A 22,181-nucleotide genomic window follows, 5' to 3' on the forward strand; every position below is an offset into this window, starting at 1 on the left:
GAATGATATTTTTGAACAGTAGACTCAGAAATTAATTTTAAGAATGTCTGCCTCTAGAAAAGAGGAGAGGAGAGTACAGGATAGAAAATAAAAAAGGGAAAGAGGAAAAAAAGTGTCCCCCCCTTTTGTTATCTTCATTTTCATTGTATTTTATGCTGTGATAAACTTCAATAAAATTTTAAAACAACAAAAAAGAATGCTTAAAAGATGTTATGTAAGAAGAACAAGTTTTACCAGATAAACATGGAGACTGATTTGAAAGTGGATTTAAAAACAGCAGGCTACAAGAATGATATAGAAAAAGATGCTACACAAAAGAAACTGGCTTATGTCTTAATAATTAAAAGGGGTATACAAATAACAAGCCAAGAGAATCACCTGGATGTTTTTTTTATGGCTTTACAAAAGGTGCTTGTTAGAGCTTTGGAAAAAAAATTAATAAGGGAAAAAAATGAAAAGAACTCAAGTTCAACATTATTTTAAGGGTCTAAAGTAAAAGTAAAAAGGAAGGGATATAAAGTTGGTTTATTTGATCAAGGTTAAAATAGCTTGGCGTTGTCTCCAGTAATTCTTAATGGATTTTGCTGATCAGGACTGAAATGCTGAAGTTTTAAGGATTTGTTTATAAGTAAGAGATGGAATTTGGAAAGAAGAGAGCATTTATTGTATTTTAAGAGAAAGTTATGTGTTACTAAAAATTTTATTTTAGGGAAAGAGGGGAGAACCATTTCTCTATATATTTGTTTTTTTTAAACTATATTGTTATTTTTCTTTGCAATATTTTCTTTTCTATTTTTTTTATGTTACAATACAATACACACAAGCAGGAGATGATCAGAGCATGAGTAACATGATCCAGAAAATCTTGATTGCTGATTGACAGTTAATTGTAAAAGGCAGAAGTGTGCACTATATCAGGATCTTCTCTGTTGATTCTAAGGCTGGTTACTTTACCTTCTTTATATTTAATTGTAATCTCATTTTTGTCACTGTGCTCCAGGACTGGAGCATGCAGAACATTTATATCTTCAGCTATTAGAGTAGTGTCACAAACACAGTACACCTTATTAATACTTATTCTTCTAAGTTAGCTAAGTCTAACAACTATTTGTTGAAAATGAAACTTTCTAACTTAATTTATTAAATACATAAATTATTCTATACTTATAGAACACATAATTCATTTTCTAAAGATTGTATATAAAATATTTGATTCATTTATTCTAAATAAAAAAGGTCATTCTATTTTTATATTGAACCAAAAATTCTGTAATTCTTTAACTATATGTTTTTTTAATCTTGTGTCATAGGGTTTACCCATGGTTGTCCTTTTTAGATATTTCCAAACTATATCTTTAATCTTTTTATATCACCTTGAAATTATGGATTTTTTGTTTTCCTTCTTTATATCTTTTCTTCTTTCTTTTGGAATTCTTTGCAAAATATCTCAATTATAGATAGTGGCCTGCTGCTGATAACTTTGCTTCTTTGTGAGGATGGAAGAATTTTTTTTTTTGCAAACATGGAATTCAGCAGACTATTTTATGGAGTTATTATGACTACGTTATTATACAGGTATGAAAGATTCAACATTCCTGTGTCATATTTCCTTACAAGATATTAGATGGATTATAATAAGTTGATTAGGGCTTGCATATCCTCCTATTCCACAAAGCTAATTAAAATCCAGAGAAATGAAAGTCTTTGTTTTAACAGCTAAGGTGATGACTAACCTATTTATCAGTTAGTACTTCCTGTGTTAGCCTCCTCCGTTTTGCATAAGGGAAACAACAAATCGTACAATAGAGATTGCACACTTAACAGTTTTAATATTCTTTGTTCCACAGTTCAGTAGAGAACAGGTCATATTTTTAGCTGAATCTTAAGAATTAATCTGCAAACAGCTTTATACATAAATGGAATTTCAATATTTTCATGGAAATATAACTAAAGAAAAGTGTGAAGAATTACTGAGCAAAGTGGGAATAAATGGAAGTTTTTTACTACGAGACAGTGAGAGCGTACCAGGAGCTCTTTGCCTGTGTGTTTTGTAAGTACTTCCACTTTCATGTAACTAAGATAGCTTTTATTGGTTAAAGGAAAGGATTCAATTAGAAGAAATGCAAATGTTTAACTGAATCTGGTATTGTATAAAGAAGAGCTTGCTTTTATGGACTGAGTTGTGTTTTTAGATGCTTGCACTTTTGAGAACCAACTACCATCTGTTTTCAGAAAATGAGAAAATTGTTCCAGGTACATACTGTATACCTAGTTGGAGTATGCATAATACTGATTCTGCTTTATTATAAGCTGCAGTGTATTTCTAGCCCAAATTTAAATATAGAAATAAATAGATAATAAAATAGTATGCTGGTTTTGGAAGTAATACATTTCAAATAATTACAGATTCAAGATCAATCCTTACAACATATATTTAATCAGGATATTTTTATCTACCAGCTTTCAACATCTCTTCTTCAAACGATGTGTGGTATAGAATTAGATACGTATATAGGATAATGTATATAGCATATATGGAAGCCAGTTCTCATGTATGAATTCAACCAGTTGTATGATGGCAATTGCCATTGCTACTAGAAATTTGCATTTATAAAAATTATTTAGAATCAAGTATATGTAATTGTTCTATACTGACTTAGGATGTCTACCAAATATAAATGTTTTAACTTGTCAGTAAAAATATATTACATTATTTTTTTCCTCCTCCAGAATGGTGGACCATATTTTTACTTGCTCTGGTGATGTTAATTCATATATTTGCTCAGAATTTTTCCATCAGAGAAAAGTTTCTATTTACTTAGCTGATATCTATTTCTAGAAAACTAAAACTTTATTAGTTACAGTTCTGTTTACCAGTGATAAATTTATACATATTCTGCATATTTCTCTTTATGGTTAACAGTTTTAGGCATATGATTCTTCAGTGTATTTTACTTTCCCAGTTCACAAACATAACATTTTGCTAATACACCTTTTGTTCTAAAAATTAGTTATGAACATCTTATCTACACTTACCGAATCTTCAGGAAAAGTAATGGACATTTTATGATGCAGGTAAGAAAATGTATAATCTATTTCTTATTCGTTAAATGTAAAGAAATATAATTTTAATAGATACCTACAAGACATTTGTACAATTTTACCAGTTGGAAGTGGGAGAAGCATGTTAAACTAGAATGTGCTTAGATTATCTTATTTTTTCAACTTTATGTATTTTAAATTGTGATGAATAATGTTGCTTAATTCTGATTCTATATTAATATAAAAAGATGCTGACGGTTATAGTTTGAGGATATTTTTTAAAATATGCTACATTAGCTATAATCATATCTGAAAAGAATCTATTTTAGTCATTACTTATTGTTTGGATACAAAATAAATTTAGCTTCAATGTGCTTATATTTTAGACATCTGAAGGTACTCCGAGATACGTCTTCAGAACATTAAAAGATTTAATTGACAACTACAAAAAGCCAAATCAAGGCCTAGTAATCCATCTGTGCTACCCTGTAAATCGTTGTCCGTACTATCAAGAAACTCAGACTGTGTACGTCACTAAAAAGGAAGCATATGAGAATCCTGGTAAGAGACAAGTAATTATAAAGGTGGTAAAATATTTATATATTTCAAATTAAGAATCCATCAGCACAGACTACTAAAGATTACTTCTATGAAAGACCAGAGACAGAGAAAGAAAGAAAGAAAGAAAGAAAGAAAGAAAGAAAGAAAGAAAGAAAGAAAGAAAGAAAGAAAGAAAGAAAGAAAGAAAGAAAGACATTCCAATATGCCTAGAAGAATCCTTTAGAGGATTGTTATAAAAATATGGGCATTTCTTTTCTTAGCACCTCTTAGGTGAAGTGATGGCATATATTTTTAAAGCATTGTGGGGCTGTTAACTATTATTCTCCAGAACTAACATCATTTTAGGAAAGCATTGGCTGTGGATTTGGTATTCAGATTATTGTCACATCAGTCATATACCAGATCTGGTGTGATAGAATGCATGGCTCTTCCTTTGCATGAACCAATGAGATGTGTTATTTTTGGCCCAGATCTAGCCTTCAGAGTAGATCAGAGCCTTTTCACAGCCATAGCAGAAATGCCTATCCTATTATCAATAGAATTTCAGCATTTAAATTAGCAGTATTGGTCAAAATCAATAGTGGGTCCAGAGCTTGCTTCTGCTTGCAATAACAACTTTCCCTAAATGGAATTCTAGTCAGAAGACTCTCACTGAATAGCTATCAATATTTCATTCCCCTTATAGTGCAAAATGCGTGCACACTGGTCCCTCAACAAAATGGAGTTTATTTAGAGGGAGCCTATGAAATTTAGGCAGATTGGTAAATTAGTAAAAATTAACTGCTTTCAGATTTACCAGTAAAATTAATTCATGTCAGATATTTATTTTATTCAATTTCTATAACTTCTCAATTCAACCAAGTGACTCTGAGTAGCTTACAATTCTAAAAATATAAAACTATTAAAATAATAAACATTAAAACAATAAGAACATCCACAAAATAGTAAAAACAGTAACTGATATAATTAATCTATTAATAGTAAAGCCAAGTAACAGGATCCTTAACACATTCCGAGCTCCAGGCATAGCCAAGGTTTTAAAGCTTAGCAAAAGGGCAAAAAAGTTGAGGCTATTCTGAGTATTCCATAATACAGGGGTATAGCAGAAAAATCCCTGTCTTATTGTTCCCTCCAGCTGACACTCCTTGGCTGATGGGATCTGCAGCATTCCCAATCTGTTTAATTGAGTTGAATGGGTAGGAATGCTTGGGAAAAGGCACTCCCTCGGGTAATCCAGTACCAAGCTATGTAGGGCTTTAAAAATGACAATCAGCGTCTTGAATTGCACCTGGAAAAACACCAGCAACTAGTGCAGCTCATGTAGTAGTGATTTTACACGTGCCATGCAACCGGCACCATTTATTATCCATGTAGCTGCATTTTATACCAGCTGAAGTTTCTGAATGCTCTTTAAAGCACATTACACTAATCTAAGCAGGAGGTTACAAAGACATGGATGACAGTGAACAGGACCCCTCTCCAGGAATGAGCACAACTGGAGCACGACCCAAAATGTGCAAAAGTTTTCCTAGCCATAGCTGCCATATCTTGTTTGGATAGAAAAAAATCTTCAATTTGCAGGAATTAACAGTTTAGGTTCAGTCCGAAAACTCAACAATGGCTCCTCTCTGGGTCCCGTGAGCCAATATGAGCTGGCAACATTTCAAGCAAGTACACAACTGTCTCCTGTCTCCTATTAAATGGGCAACATGCTAGGTTGTTAAACTCACTATTTCAAGTACAACCTGTTGAAGGAAAGTCTTCATCATGGTTCAGTCCAAGCCGGGAATAAACAACATGGCGACTGCTTTAGAAAGAAAATTGCAGTTTATTGAAGAGGAGAGCCAGACAGAAAGATGGCTCAGGAAGAAAAGAGAGTGAGCACATGTAGGGAGTGGGTTTTTATACCCTCTGGAGCCTTTTGTTTGGAGTTGTTCCTGTGGCATGAACTTTGACCTGAGTCTGAGTGTGCCTTTCTGGTATTCTGATGGTGGTGGGTTAATCCTATTATGTCCCAAAGATCATATCCTGCTTCCCTGTGGCTGTGGCTGATGACTCTTAGGTTTTTGGTGTGAGGGATTGTTGATTCTAGGGATCTTTCTTCCTAATCCCAGTTTCCTGACTCCAGTCTTTCTGACAAGATTATCACATCTGCATTTCTGCAGACTTGGTTTCTGTTTGGGACAGAGAGACTTGGGGTGTGTGTGTTGGTTTCTGCCTTTAAACCCTTTAGGGAATATATTCTGCCTTTTAAATATTTCCAAGAATATTTCTTTCTCGGGGGGGGGCTTACATCCCACAAATACCCCCTTTGTGCCATAAGAATGTGGGTGACACACTTTTAATGGCACAAGGTTAAAATTGATTTGATCAGGGAGACTTGGTAAACAAGTTTTAAACTGTTAATGCAAAAAAAAAAGGGAGGGACTAATAGAGTTCAACCATGAAGGTCTAAAGCCAGGGCAAAAGTTCTGTTAGATGTAAAAGAAATTTATAGTGTCCAATATTCTGTGCCAATTCTTTTTAAATGTTGGATGTCACTTTGAGCTTCCAGCCAGGTTTTGAAGCACATGCCTCTCAAAATTCTTCACAGCCATGGTTTGCCTCAATACATAACCACTGGCTGCCCATTTTCAAGGGTTGTTTCCTGCCTTAACTCTTAGTTCAGTTCATCCAGGTTAGTGATGTCTAATTGAGGTTAGCCAGTATGCAAGCCAGGCTATTAAATTTTCTTAAATTGCACATAGTGAGCTCTAGGACTCCCAATCTGAGTCCACCAGTGCAAGATATCCAGGGCTTAGGTTTGGAGATCTCTTTTATGCTACTTCCCTAGTCAGGCCATATGAATTGCAAATCTCCTGAGGGGGCCTGGTTCCCTCCCCCTTGGAATTTGCAGTAAGTTGTACATGCAAAGTTTTAATGACACAGGGCAAGAATTAGGCTGGAGTTTTACTGAAGGTAGGTGAAAGAGATAGACTCAATGTGATTATGAATGGTGTGTGTGTGTGTGTGTGTGTGTCTGCGTGCAGCTACTTCCACAATACAAGCATCCTGGACAAATTTTCCTTCCTACCAGACCGAAGTCCAAGGTGTTCAGTACTTGCTGTACCAACTATTCCCAAATACCATCACTCCATAAATACATTCAACTGCTTAATTACAACACAAATGGGGCAAGAAAGAAAACCTTACAATGAGTTTCCACCCTCCCCCCATAGTCTTCCTAATTTTCTTCTGAGAGGTCATATGGGGACTAATGGCTCCAGGGCTCCTTCCTTCCTCTGCAGTTTTCACAGGCATCTGGGGGAATGGTAGGACTTGGGAAAATCTGTTCCACTCAGGTTGCATGGTGGCTTTTTAGTGGCTGGCTGGATTCAAAACCCAATTCCATGGCTCAAATGGATGGAGGCAGCATCTGAGTCAGTGTGGTCTGCTTCCAAAAGGTTGTTGAGTCATATATGCAGGGCTGAAAGATATGAGAACAAGATCTCCTTCCCCCTTTCTGGGTGGACTCTCCCAGGAGAAGTAGACAGAGGCACGGAGAACAGAGGATAAGAAAAGGAGAAGTAGAAAAGGAGAAGTAGAATTGGGGAGGGGGTAGCTTGCAGACAGAATTTGAAAAGGCATTAATACTGCAGTGGTTAAAGAAACAGATAGCCAGACAAAATGAGAAATCACAGATGATAACAAAAGAAAGCTGGATTCTGGTAAGAGAACATAAATGAAAGGTCTCATTTCTGAACTGAACATTTGCAACATGTTAGGGCTTAAAGACTTGCAACTTGAAAAATGCTGGTCATGTTTCAGGAAAAGGATAGATAGATAAAACCCATTTACAACAATACAGTAAATGCAAGAGTAAAACTTTTCCAGCAGATGAACTTAAAACATTCCCTCCTGGTAACATTGGGCTGTTCTTAAGAGTACAGAGAGAGAAAGGAGAGGGGGAAAATATTCTTTTTTCTTCACTCTGTTGGCCAGACAAACAGAGTGAGGATATTTTACTTTTGATGGCTTAATTTAAGCAGAATTTCTAGCAGAATTTTAAAATTCTTTTCTATTTGGATTAGAAACAATTAACAGTCACATTTACCTCACACACAAAGACTTTGACACACATATATACACAAAGGCAAGAGAACAGAAAAGGAAACAGAACTTTCAGTTCTACACATACTAGTCATTCCCACCATAAATCTCAGTGAACTCAAATTAGGCAAGGCACAAATGTTAAACATACCACGTGGTTGCAGAGAGAGAGAGAGAGAGAGAGAGAGAGAGAGAGAGAGAGAGAGAGAGAGAGAGAGAGAGAGAGAGAGAGAGAGAGAGAGAGAGTCACTATTTCTTATTTTCCCTTTAAGTACCTTTATTTAGCCAAATTGTTTCCCAGCAAAAGCCTTTAGTAAAGTCCATTTTTTATAGTTTCTCTACCTATCTCTTTTTCATACCTGCCTGAACAGGTAGCTGATTCCCATCCCAGGCCTTAAACAAGCTTTTACTGGGGAGCCTATCTTGACCCTTGAACTAGAACACCCCATGATTCCCTTATTCCTGATGCAGGGGTTCACTTTGGTTCTATTGGGTCCGGCGCACTGAAGCCTCCTAGTGAGACTTCCACCTACCACCACAGTTTTGGGTCAAAAAGGGACCCATGGAGGACTCTAGATCCCTCACAGAGTACTGGATGCTCCTTTAGGGATCTACCACGGTTTCAGACCAAAAGGGGGTCTGTTGAGGACTCTTCTGCTCTCCTGCAGAAGGTACGAGATGCTCTCTTACTGGCTTTACCTTCACTTTTCACCACCACTGTGGTGTCTGGGAGGACCTCTGTGGTGTCTGGGAGGACCTCTGCTTGCTTTCCAGAGGTAAGGGATGCTCCTATCCCAGGGCCTAATTTCCTAACTTCGGGCTTTGCTTACAGGGCTTAACCAGCTGGTTGCCCAAATCCAATTCTCTCATTCACTCATTCCATTCCATTTTCACACAGCCTCTCCCTTTTCCCTAACAAAAGGTCCTGCACTCTGGCTAAACCCCTATGCTTTCCAGGGTCTGCCACTTGAACAGATCCTTTCTGCAGTTAGGAAAGACCAGAGGGAGCAAAATCCAACTGTGATTGGGAAAAGGGTCTTCTCACACACACACACACTTCCTTTGCTCCTCTGGGCTTGAAAGTTAAAATTTAGAGGTACTCACCTTCACCTTCTACCCAAAGTTCAAACCCAAAACTCCCTTTACTACCCTGGCTCCACATGGGCAGGCCTGGGAAACCCATCCACAGACACAAGGGCTGGCACAAGGGGTCTACTGCGGGAAAGATGGGGCTTACCAGTCTCAGTCCATTGGAGAGGTTAGCTTGGAGTCCCATCTGGGGTGCCAAATTATTGAAGGAAAAGTCTTCATCAGAGTTCAGTCCAAGCCGGGAATAAACAACATGACAACTGCTTTAGAAAGAAGGTTGCAGTTTATTGAAGAGAAGAGCCAAACAGAAAGATGGCTCTGGAAGAAAAGAGAGTGAGCACATATAGGGAGTGGATTTTTATACCCTCTCGAGCCTTTTGTTTGGAGTTGTTCTTGTGGCATGAACTTTGACCTGAGTCTGAGTGTGCCTTTCTGGTATTCTGATGGTGGTGGATTAATCCTATTATGTCCCAAAGGTCATATCCTGCTTCCCTGTGGCTGTGGCTGATGACTCTTAGATTTTTGGTGTGACGGATTGTTGATTCTAGGGATCTTTCTTCCTAATCGCAGTTTCTTGACTCCAGTCTTTCTGACAAGATTATCACATCTGCATTTCTGCAGACTTGGTTTTTGTTTGGGACAGAGAGACTTGTGGGGGGGGGTTGGTTTCTGCCTTTAAAACCCTTTAGGGAAATATATTCTGCCTTTTAAATATTTCCAAGAATATTTCTTTCTCTGGGAGGGGGTGACTTCCCACAAGGCTGTGGGGTTGTTGAATGGTTGTGATTGTGATCCTGCTATTGGGCAGACATAGTGGAGTGTGAGGGCAATAAAACTACAGACATCTTCTTAACTTGTTCCACATTAAAACAATAAGGACAGCACCAGCCTCATTATTAATTGCTTGGCAATTAAGGCAAAAAATTTTGTGCCCACATACTTTTCGCCTGGTTGAAGGACTGATGGAGAGTACTTTAACATCTGACTATGCCATGTAGGTCAGTGGTCACATATATACTTTGCATTATCAAGGTCAAATCCTAAAGAAAAGGTACGGGTGATCTTTGACTTAAAATCATTTGTTTAGCAAGCATCAAGTTACAATGGTACTGAAAAAAGTGACTTATGACTGTTGCAGTACCCTTTAATCTAGGGCTTTTCAACCTTTTCACAGATTGTACCACTTTTAGGACATGACAATATTCGAATACCACCAGTGCTTAGCAAGGTGTCAAAAACTTGATGACTAAAAAAAAGGGGGGCGTTTGGGTTTTACTGATTAGATTCATTTGTTGTTACAGAAATGGCTAGTTTATAATATTATGGAAAAGTAAAAAGTTGAGGTTCAGTGTTAATGCTTCCTTCTACTGCAACAGAGGAAGTCTGTTCTTTTTCCCTTCTCCCCATCACTTTTCCCCCTTTTCCTCCCCACTGTGTCCTACTATTTGCTTTTGTAGTTTATTCTATAATCTAATAAAATATTACAAACTGTAGAAAAAAAGAAAACAAAGTACCAGTTTTAATTTCTCCAGTGGCTGTTCCTTTGCTGAATCACTTTCCCTTTGCACTGACAAATGTATGATGAATTTATCCATGTTTATTAATATGCACCATTACCAGCTAGTTCAGGGGTCTTCAAACTTGGCACTTTTAAGACTTGTGGACTTCAACTCCCAGAATTCCTCAGCCTTCATGAGCTAGCTGGTTGGCCCTTCTTTCTCTCTCCCTTCTGAGCTCTTCCACAGTGTAGTAAGACTGCACCCCCCATCCCTTCTCTGTACCCTTAAAGACACAGGATTCAAGTGTAAAGCAAGAAAATAAACACAAACTCCATTTTTTTTCTTAAGCTGCTTGAGGCGTGTCACGTGTCACAATGTTGCAATCCTGGACTGAAAGGCTCTGGCAATTGCAAAAAGCTTTAGCTTTAAATTAAACCTGTTTACCTTCAAAGAAAACTTTCTAAAAGCCATAGACAGACTCATTTAAAGGGGGTAAAACTAATTACATTTGTTTAAAGGGATTAAACCTTTCCTGTTGTCTTTTTTCCCCTTCCCCCACCCAAACCACATTCTTTTATAGCCTCTCCTCTCTTTCCCTCCCCCTTTTTCTTCCGTTCACCTCCAGCTCCAGCTGCTTCTGGAAGCACCAATCAGCTGGAGCCAATCAGCTGGAGCCCTGCCGGCTCCTGGGGCTTCTGCCAAGCCCAGACAGTCATGCAGCTGCCTCTCCCTCAGGCTTTGCTCGCTTAGGCTCATTCCCCTCCCCTGCTACACTTGGCTAGCAGTCGCGTACCACCTGCCACGTGGCAAAGTACATGTGGTACGCATACCACCAGTTGAAAAGCCCTGCTCTAGTCACATGATCAAAATTGGGGCACTTGGCAACTGGCATTATTTATGACACTTTCCTTAGCCCAGGTCATGTGACTGTTTCAAAATGAGAAGGGGGCAAATAAATAAATAAATAAATAAATAGCTCTTTGTAACCTTTCCAGCCAACAAGCTGAGTCAATGGGTGAAGCCAGATTTGCTTATCAACCATGATTCACATAATGACTGCAGTGATTTCACTTAATAATCATGAAAAAATTATCATAAAAATCAGGCATGTGCTCACTTAACCAATGGAAAATCTGGTCTTAGCTGTGATTGTAAGTCAGGGTTCACCTGCATAAAAGCATAGTAGCTAGCAATAGCACTTAGACTTATATACCGCTTCATAGTGCTTTACAGCCCTCTTTAAACAATTTACAGAGCCAGCATATTGCCCCCAACAATCTGGGTCCTCATTTTACCAATCTCGGAAGGATTAAACAGAGTCAACCTTCAGTTGGTCAGGATCGAACTGCTGGCAAACTGAAATGTTATAACATACATCAGGAAGAGAACAATATTGGGCTAAATAATGTAGCAGTCTAACAGAAGTCTACTCTATATTTTTAAAGGCACTGAACATGTGAAAGAAGTCCTTTAAAATTTATTTATGTCAAAAATGGAACTATTAGTCACAAACAACTAAAGGCAGTTAGCAGAATACTTTATAATACAGTGTTATAAACTGATATGTATGGCCTTGTCTGTTGTATTGTCTGCCCCCGGAACAATGATCCCCCTGAAATCTGGATGGTTCCCACCCTTTTAGTGTTCTGGAGAGCCTAAGGCCTTGGACTAGGGTGATTAAAGTTTGTTGATACATTTTTTTAAAATCTAAATGAACCAACTTTTTATTTAAATTATACTTATCCTATTTTTGTCGTTGGTAGTTTTGTCTTTTTGAGTTGTATTTGCATTTTATGCATTGCCATATTATAAGCCATCAGAGAAATTCTGGAGTCAGGCAGTACCTAAGCAGATTAAATTTAAATTCACGTTGTTATAAATAATCTCATTCATCTTTACAGTGAAAAAAAGCTCCTTTTATGTCAGTTTCAAAATAAAAAAGAGAAGCAAAGTACAATATGGATAGTAGGTGTATGCAAATTATTATTTTTTTAAAAAAAAAACAGCTTTGTTTTGGCTTTAATACTTCAATGCCCCTCCAGAGTGTGAAAAGGCACTCTACTTCTAAGTGTCACATTGGAGTGATACTACGTTGTATTGCTGAGTGAAGAAGAGTAATTCCTGCCAAAGCAAACTGACCTCTGACACTTTTGATTGGAAGTGTTGCTTTCCTATATTGAGGCACTACAAATGGAGGAGACACAATCCTACAAAATGAAATAGCTATACACATCTCTATAGGACTGGGGAAAAGTGAAGGGAAAGTGTTGGAGACATTGTGATAAAAGTTATTTGCTGTGGAAGGGTGATAAAACATGCCATAGAGAGATAGAAGCCACTAAGATTTAAACTTTAGTTACATATAACATTGAAAACATAATAATTCAACCAGAATTTAAAGGAGCAAAAGTAGGAAGGTGTCTGAAGTGAAAAAGAAATTATCTTACTTCTTTGCTATAGATTTCTGTTCTACATTCAAGTTTCTGCCCCCTGGGATTGTATAATGCAAGGTAGTCATGTAATAGACGGAATCCTCATTCTATTGAGTCTTATGCAGTAAATTATCTTTGTACTGTGTGTTTAAATCAACAGTGATTATTTAAGCACCATGTTGTGAATGTGAATGATACTAATGCTTTTTGCACTGAAATTTAGAGAAATGTAATGATAACCTTTTTCTTATCCTCTCTCCAGATGATGCTGAAGATTACATTAACGTCTTGCCTGATTAATCTGTTCACTCCATTCCAGTGGGGGCGTTCTATGGATCACACCCATACAAACTCTTCTATTCACTTGACTGGATTCTGTGTTCATTTGTACTTTGGATGTGACAAATTTAATGCCAATTTCTACTTGCTTGCTTGCTTGCCTCTGTGTAAAAGGCACATTTTGTAAAATGCATACATACTTGTATTATCTTTTCATGTACTGGGTACATATATGTGTCTCTGCAAATGTTCACTTTATGCCCCTGATGAAGTGGAAATCTGAAAAGCTTATACCAGAAAAATGTGATAGCTTTTTCCATAATGCAGTACCTCATTATATTTTCATTTTAACAGTTTTCCTTTATTAGCACTATTTAACTTGCTATATTTGAGTCATAAATGCAAGGGTCTTTGATGTTTATAAAATACTAAATTGTTTGTATTATTCAATATCATTGCTATAAGTGACTCTTAAAAACACAAAAATATATTTAAATCTCATGGAGTATACGCTTTAATGTAACAGATTTGGTTAACAAATGGCATAAGCATTCAGAATAATCACCAATTATTATTTAATAAGTAAGCCACATGCTTAACTTATCATCATGCTACATCACGTCCAAGCAAGGGGCAAAGTTTGGAAAGATCTGTCACCTTAATAGCATATGCCCTCTCAGAAGACTTTGTATTTACTAAAATTGTATTTTTAAAGAAGACTGTGTACTTCAGGGCTGAATTGTTGGGTCTCTAGTCTTCTTTGATTTTCTGTTTCTCCATATGTATTTCTGCGTAACAGAAACCTGCACACTCTGTTCCTCCATGCAATGATGTCACCTAGCCTGCAAATGAAATGTCTGCAGGAAGAAAAGAAAGCTCAGAGGACACCAAGAAGCCAACAATTGTCTGAATTGTATAATTTTATTTGAGTGAAGTGTGTTGGTCACTATAGAAGAACAGATACAAGTACATATAGTTTTTTCCTGATGGTGTTTTTACAACAGAATTTTACATTTTGATCAATAGTTGCAGGTAGCACGCAGATGAATTTAGGGACCTCTTATAAAATGTTTTCTTTTTGGTTTATATGTGAAAAATAGAATGCATAATATCTAGAACTTTAAATGGGTTACAGTTTAAAAGAGAAAAACATCATAAAAATGTTTGATTAATTCCACCAATTCATTTTCTTGCTAAAAGCAAAGCCGATATAGAGTTTGGTCATTTCCCCCGTTTCTTTAGTAAAAACATTGGCAAGTTATTAATATTAAAAAATATACTAGAATGCAAAAAAGAGACAGAAATTGTAAAAATTGTATACATTCTTTTAACTTAAATTACATTGTTAAACTTGATACAATTGTAACTTTAAAAAAGGTTATCCAAATAACTAAGTGCATCCTTACATTACATTTTTGAAATAGAAGTATAATGGTCTCTAACTGAGTCTTATAGATGTCTATATTTTTTATATAATTTCAGTGCCAGGCTTTTTTAGTTACCATCTTCTTTTTTCTGCTAATGGCTTTTACACTTTTAAATTATAATGTACTCAAGTGTTTTTTTCAATTCATTTTAACCATAATTTAATGTGCTATAATGTGAATTGAAATGGCTTGATGAACTGTGAAGAATACATCTCTATAAAAATAAATGAAGTATTTTTCCAGATAACATGTTTGTTTGTGCAATGATTTTTCTTTAGAGAAATGAAATAGTTCAGGAACATTAACACTAATGACAGAAAATCAACGAGAATATCAGTTTCCAAAGTCTTTCATAAAGAAATGCTAATCATTTTACAGTTATGGGGTTTGGGGGTGAAACCATTTCAAGGATCAAGGAGTTGGAAAGGACTTCAAAAGTCACTGAGTCCAATTCCAGAATATCCAGTGCTGTATTATGTTAAACAAGTAATCATATTACTTTGGCTTTAAAAACTCTCTTATCGGTTTATACTATCAAGAAGTTCTTCCTACTATTAATTTCATATTATTTTTATTTGAAGTACAATCTATTGCTTCAAATCTTTAACTCTGGAGCAATATAAAACAAAATACATGTATTTTAGCATATCTCATAATATACTATCTTAATTGTTTTCTTGTGTGGAATAAATATGTTTATCTTGTTTGAATCTTTTCTCATGGGACTTGCTCCCTAAGCCTCTTACTCTCCTTCACCTAATATGCACTAGAACATACTATGCTATTTTATGTTATTTCCATTTTAAATAGCTAACAGTCTGTCGTGATAACATTTAGCTGTGTAAATTTTTTTATTGTTTTTCAATTTATTTGTTATGTATCTAAAAAGACAGACGCCTGTGGAAAATAATTATCATTTCCATTACACAGGATTTAACACTTTCATATTGGTTGATTATATCCGCCAGTATATAAGGTTTTCATAAATCATCTGTGTCACAGGAAATAACAACAGAAATATATTTTGAGTACATTTGTCTCTTTATTCTAGAAAAAAAATCATTAATATATGAAGAAAATAGTCCTAATGCATATAATATACACAGATGTTGTCAAATAGTTACTATGTCAGCAATTAAACCTAAGATTTTTCTAAAATAACAAATATTTTGTAACCATCAGTAAGATATGTCACATATCTAGAACTGTCCAGAGCAGATATCTTCTTCAATTTACCACTTATTTAATTAAATTATGAGGTGGATTTCAATTAACTTATCAAATATAATCTACTTGTCCAGGAGTTACTAACTCTCTTAGATGAGAAAGAACTCATATGAAAAAGTAACCTCTATAGTTTTCATTCATAGCCACAAATGGGAAGAAGGAATATAAAGTGGTTAGAAATAGCAAGCCCCTTCCAAATCTGCCTAAATAATCCTGTTATCATGGATTTCTAATATTTCCCTTTCATCTAGAGAAAAAAATAAAAAGGCAGACGTGGAGTTAAAGTCTGAGAGGTTAAAAAAATTACAACCACTTGACAGATCCAACCTTTCTGTCATATTTTGCTAGAACAAAAAGTTGTGTCTATTGATGCAGTGAGGAGATAGCTAGTTCTTTCAAACTCTGCAAACAACAGTCTGAATAGCAAAATGGAAAAAAAATGTCAGTATTCAAAAATTCCTAGTTAAAAGAGACTGCTCAAAGCAGGACCAAAATACCTTCTTATATGAGAAGCAACTAGAAAAGAATGAAGAAAAAAAAGAGGCCTTATAAAACAGCAGGACTGCTGGAGTGGTTTCCAATGTCATCAATAAAACAATAGGCTATCTGAAACTTAGTTCAGCATGTGACAATTGATAAAGAGTTGTTAGGCAGTGAGGGAAGCTAGCCCAGAGAAGGAAATATTAAAAAGGCAGGAAAATATATTTTTCACCAAAAGGATTTTTAAAAGCATTTTTTGAAAAGCAGAAACCAAACCTGGCCCCAAATTTCTTTGCCCCAAGCAGTAGCTAGCCCTATACAAATGCAGATGTAAAACCATCAGGAAGGTTGGAGCCAGGGAGCTCAAGAAGATAAAGAGAAAATCTGCATACCCCACCCAAACTCTAGGAGTCATTAGTCCCATCACCAGGGAAGCAGGAGATGACTTTTGGGACATAATAGGACTAACCATTACCATCAAGTAATACCAGAGAGGCACACCTGGGCTCAGGTCAGAATACGTGACACAGGAAATAGCCTCAAAGTTCATGCCACAGGAACAGGAAAACTTCCAAACAAAAAGCTAGAGAGGGTATAAAAAGCTACTGCCCATGTGGTCCTTTCTTCTTCTCTCCTCTGCTCTTTCCTGAAGAACCATCTTTCTGCTTCTGCAATAAACTGTAAACATCTTCCCAAAGCAGTCGCCATGTTGCTTATTTAATAATAATAATAATAATGATAATATTCCCGGCTTGGATGAACCAGGATGAAGACTTACTTCTGACAGCAGTGTGTTCCATTTCCCAAATTATGAGTATTATTTCATCATTACAAAGACATGCATGCACAAACATACACAAATCTTTGTTGGCTTATTTATGATACTGATTAAGATACATGCAGTACTATAATTGTTGTTTTCCCTATCCTCAATATCCTGGCTTATTAAGTTGTCTGGAAACATTTAAAGAATTGGAAAGTTATGTGCTATAACAGATTAGTGACTCTTTGAAGATGAATCACCTGTATTCATTCAACTGGAACACTGATTTTGACACAGTACATAGACATTGAGCATATCTGGTACATAATTTTGCTCAAAAATAAGGGATCATTTTCAGTTTAGAAGTCCTAAGGAAATGAATGATCAAAATAATCGTACCTGCCTAGTCTGCCACACAAATTGTCATATTCTATCTAGCATGTCGGGTAACTGGATGGAATCAAAAAATTGTGAATGCATTTTTACAAGGTGGTGTGGTCTTGAACAACAGCCATAATATAGTAGATGATGACTTGTAAACTGATTCTAAACCCTGGCAAGATGAAGACCTTTGGGATGGATAGTTCCTGGGTATGGATCCTAGAGAGCTTAATTGTTCTAAATCAGTGGTTCTCAACCTTTTTAATGCCGTGACCCCAACCGGTCGTAAGTTGAGGACTAAACCAGTCGTAAGTCGAGGACTACCCAACCGGTCGTAAGTCGAGGACTTTCCCTGCCCGGGAGCACCATGCATGCGTGGTTCCGCCCCCTGCGCCGGCCGAGGCATAGCTGGCAAGCGGCAGAGACGGAGCACGTCGACCACCAGCTGGCCCAGCTCAAGGGAGGTAAGGCACCTGCCGGAAAAGGGGGAAAAAATGGCGGACAAAAAAAATGGCAGACAGCCTTGCTTGGCGACACCCATGAAATGGTTGTTCAACCCCAAATGGGGTCCCGACCGACAGGTTGAGAACCACTATTCTAAATTAAGTTGTACCCTTCAGAAACAATAACATATATTAACATCATGAAGAAATGACCCACCTGTCATTTAATAAACTATTGAATTCCATGGATTCAGCAGTTATATCATTTGTATGGAAAGTACAAACAACGCAAGATCCAATCAGAATAATAGGGATTCCTGCCTGAGCAGGGGGTTGAACTAGAAGACATACAAGGTTCCTTCCGACTCTTGTTATACTGCTCAGTTTAAATCTCACCTTGACAAATTACCATTATAATCCGGTAAATTACTATACAGTAATGTTTCTGGTCATAGACAATTGCATCAGCAAAACCATGCTACCAGCCCAGCTTAGCAATGCCGAATTTTCTGCTGTTTATAATGTCATGGATCTTTTGGTAGGTTGATGTTTTGATGCCTTGCCTTTTTTATGGATTGTCAAAGCATTTTTAGACACAAGCAAGCATGGCTGATTTACTTCCGGATAAGAATAAAATTGCAGACTAAATCCCTCCCCCCATTCAATTCTCTATGAAAACTCGAGTCACTGCCTTTAGGACAGGGGTCCTCAACCTTGGCAACTTTAAGACTTGTGGACTTCAACTCCCAGAATTCCTCAGCCAGCTTTGCTGGCTGAGGAATTCTGGGAGTTGAAGTCCACAAGTCTTAAAGTTGCCAAGGTTGAGGACCCCTGCTTTAGGAAGATTCACTCGAGGGCAACTCTACCTCTTAAAACCAGATCAAACGCACGTCAGCCCTTTCCTTCTGAAAACGAGAGTAAACTTCTAAAAAAATTTCCCTCCTCCTATTCTTACCTGCTTGTATTCTACAACGCCTTGCCTAATCCCCCTCCCTGCAGATCTTTACCCAAAAACCCTTCTCTCGAACACGCTTTGAGAAATGGACCGCGGTTTCTCTCTGACCTCAATGGTTTTTCGCGGAAGGAAAGGCTCTGACTGAAAGTAAAAATAGCTCTCCTACACAGTGGCCACAACTACACCTAGCCGTAGCTCCCATCGGCTGGGGACAAAGAACGCGGTGCAGCTCTGACCGCGGGCGAAGAGAACTGCCCAGCCAAGATTCTTCTCGCTGGTTCCCAGCATGCAAGCGAGTTTCCTAGAGCGGCGGAGGTTTCCGCCCAGCTGCGGAGGCTTTCTTCACTGGGGCAACAGCAGCAAAATGGCGGCCAAGGCGCCAAATACAAATTTTTGAAGGCGAGGCGAGGGCTAACGCTGTCTCTGGCCGACTTTACGGACGGTGAGGCTATGGACGCCTCGGCGTGTATGAAGTCCCTGCTCTTGGCGGCTTCTCAGTACCGAGCTGCCCGCACCCAGCCCAACGCAGCTCTGCTCCAGCGGAGTTTAGAGGTGAGAGACAGTCTGGGTAGACCACCCGGTTTTCCCCCCCGACCCCGACTTTCGGATATTTTGTACTAGAAGTAGGAAAAGAAGGAACGCGCGTTCAAATCATTGGCGGCGGCTGCCGCAGCGCTAACGAAGCTTCTCCGTGACGGTTCCCCCAGTACTGCCTCTGTTTTTGCGAACTACTGTTGAAAGATATGCAGAAGATCCATATATAAATGAAGTGGTTAAGGGCTAATATGTTGTGTCCTGATCGCTCCTAGCGCAAAGACCTTCAGTGACGGTTGAAGAAATGAATGTAGGACACCGTCCTCAAATGATCCTCGACCCTTTGTGTAGACATCCCTGCCATTATTTTGTTTTGGTTAGTGGCACGTGTCAGCCTCTCCCGGAACAGGCAAGAAAAGCCACCAAATACGTTTAGTGACTTGGCCCTGCGCTGCAGCTGTTGGTCTGTTAGGGTTACTGTGCCAGACAGCCATTGCTCTCGCTTTTCTTGCCAACACATGGAGGGAAAGTGGGAGCTAGGGCTATTGTTCTGCCACTGAAAAAGACCCCTTCCTCCCTCCACAGTGGCTGAGGAGTTTCTTTTCCCTGCTGAAGGGGAATGGAATGATTCTTTAGTCTCTATATCTCCACTATAAGGTCATGGGACCTTCCATGCAGGAATGCTAGCTGCACAGACACCAAGTGTAGGTTTTGTCAAGTCTCTTACAGCAGCAAAATTCAGACCAGTAGCAGACCAACCCACCTTGCAGGATTATTACTGTGGAGAAGTTAGGAGACAGGAATATTAGGTATGTTTTCCACCTTGAGTGACCAGTATAAAAGTAAGTACAAAAGCAAGGTAATTTTTTTTTAATAATAATTGTATTTAAACCAGGAAAATGAAGATGGGTTATGGAATCTCTGAAACGAAATAATTAGTTCTTGCAGCGGAGTTCTTTATGATTTGTTTAATATTCTTTCTCAAAGATTCCAAGCAGAAGGACTGATGCCTCACCTATGAGATAAGACTGAACAGTCCATCTGTTCATTTTTAGCCAGGCCTTGTAAACCTTCCTTGAGTGAAAATTTCCTTAGAATTGCTCACTATTCTGCCTGAAAGAGCAAAAGTGGATGGGGATAAATCATACCAAAACACATGTTTTTAAACAGATGTCTTTTGATAGATGTTTTGTTGACTATCAGTCATACTGCAAATGGGGAGAAGAAACCACTGACTGGTTACAGTAGTGCTGGGAAATAATTCTGCAATCTGCACCTGCGACTGGGTTGCGGGGAGTATCTACTACCATCCCTCTAATAAAAAATAACCCTGCTGAAGCTGGTCTGTACTTCTGCGGACAAGGTGACAAAACCCACTTCCCCTCCTCTTATGCACTTTGCTTATGCTTGCTACCTGTTGCAAAAGGTGTAAGAAGGGAGAACAAAGTCCTCCCCCCTCTCTTCTGCTTCTCATGGTGGTGTGAGAAAGAGGAGAAAAACAAGAAACAGAATGGTGTCTTGGTACCACTTTTCTGATTCAGCTATGTTACTTCCAGCAGCTAGCATCAAGGGAGATGTTTCCCATATACCAGGCTTCCAGTGCTTCATTGTTAATGCAAAATAAGAGTCTAAAGTCTGATTGGTCTTTGAGTTGAGTGTATTTTTAAGCTGGTTTCCAAGCTGCATATTTATACTTTAATTCTGTTGTGCAGAAGAGTCACAAGGTTACAGTTATACATAACCTGACTTGTTAATAAACTGAAATTAGTCCAGTGGAATATAGGTATGTTTAGTACAGAGTTGTTCGGCAAGTTTTGTCTTCTATAGTTGTTTGATAGTTTAAAATTTCTTAAAATATATAATGATGAGGATAATACCATCTTGTTTGTTTCTTTGTTTATTAAATGTATAGACTGCCCATCTTACCTCACAGTAATTGGGCAGCGTTTAAATCTCTACCTATTTTAAAAGGACAAAAAAGAATCTGATATAGGGATTAATTCATTTATCTTTGCATATTGTGATTTGCATCCAATAAACTTCCTATTGTAGTTTTAAAGCACACATTGCTTCAACGATGTTGCTACGTAATAAAAAATGTTTTTATCAACNATCAACAAGTTAAAGTAAGTACCTTACAAGAAATTTGCAAATCAAACAAAAAGAGTATCTCAAGTTGAACTTGACTTACGGTGACTTCATAGACATACAATTTTTCTCAGCAACTATACAGAAGATGTTTGATATATACTGTATACACATTGCTCTCTCACACATCAGGTTCCGTCACTTAAATAAGTTGTATTGATTTTATTAGGAAAAGGTAAGACTTCCTGTTACAGTCATTATATATATTTATATCTTCCATTAGCTTAAAAGTTTTAATTGTCTTTTTTTTAGCACTTGTCTTATTTTTTTCAGGTTATCTCAGGATTGAAATTGTCAAAATGTTTTGCATCAAACCATATTTTACCAAGTGAATGTCTCAATTGCTTAGTAGAACTTATTGAGGACCCAAATCTAAGCTCTCCATTAACCTTAAATGCAGTAGGCTTGCTTTCTCAGTTAGGTGAGTTTTAAATATATTTGAGTTGCATATACAACTTGCTTTATAGCTGGGAAGATATGTGGTATAATCTTACTGAAGGTTCTGATTTCTTTCTTTTTTGAATAGACTGTCCTATTAAATTTTTAATTAAAGACAAGTTATTGTTATTAGAATCATACTTCCTTGAATGAGGATTTTAAAAAAATAATTTATTGCATTTGGAGCAGAACAGTTTAGTTCTTGTAAAAATAATAACAAAGTAAAATGAACATATGAAATATACTATGTGGTAACATATTGTGTACAACCTCATTTATTTCTATGACAAATTGTGGAATATGTAAACAAGAAGTGATTATGACATTTTCATCGGAAATGAATTATCTCCAAAATATAAAATCTGAGATAGAAAAACAGTTGAAATGTTTTCAG

General features: G+C 37.3%; 2 protein-coding genes across 2 annotated transcripts in view; both read left to right on the forward strand.

Annotated features, from left to right (window-relative positions):
- Positions 1-1,909: 1,909 nt before the first annotated feature.
- Positions 1,910-14,715, forward strand: LOC107293270 (SH2 domain-containing protein 1B). The gene is made up of 4 exons (XM_015822417.1): positions 1,910-2,050; positions 3,012-3,075; positions 3,429-3,603; positions 12,975-14,715. The coding sequence occupies exons 1-4, from the start codon at positions 1,917-1,919 to the stop codon at positions 13,010-13,012; spliced, it is 411 nt and encodes a 136-aa protein (XP_015677903.1). The 5' UTR covers positions 1,910-1,916; the 3' UTR covers positions 13,013-14,715.
- A 4,402-nt stretch (positions 14,716-19,117) lies between these two features.
- The window catches only part of CIP2A (cell proliferation regulating inhibitor of protein phosphatase 2A), a 29,009-nt gene continuing 25,945 nt past the window's right edge, over positions 19,118-22,181 (forward strand). Inside the window, exons 1-2 of the mRNA XM_015822418.1 lie at positions 19,118-19,219; positions 21,623-21,770. Of these exons, the coding sequence (XP_015677904.1) occupies positions 19,118-19,219; positions 21,623-21,770 (250 nt within the window). The remainder of the gene's footprint in view (positions 19,220-21,622; positions 21,771-22,181) is intronic.

This window comes from Protobothrops mucrosquamatus, unplaced genomic scaffold, assembly GCF_001527695.2.
Source record: "Protobothrops mucrosquamatus isolate PMUCROS unplaced genomic scaffold, P.Mucros_1.0 scaffold1558, whole genome shotgun sequence".
NCBI lineage: Eukaryota > Metazoa > Chordata > Lepidosauria > Squamata > Viperidae > Protobothrops > Protobothrops mucrosquamatus.

What these genes read in the sequence shown, in the direction of transcription:
- LOC107293270 (XM_015822417.1), top strand. Translation starts at nt 1,917, where the DNA reads ATGGAATTTCAATATTTTCATGGAAATATAACTAAAGAAAAGTGTGAA. An exon ending in GCTCTTTGCCTGTGTGTTTT is followed by an intron (nt 2,051 to 3,011) that starts GTAAGTACTTCC and finishes TCTAAAAATTAG; the next exon opens with TTATGAACATCTTATCTACA. An exon ending in ATGGACATTTTATGATGCAG is followed by an intron (nt 3,076 to 3,428) that starts GTAAGAAAATGT and finishes CTTATATTTTAG; the next exon opens with ACATCTGAAGGTACTCCGAG.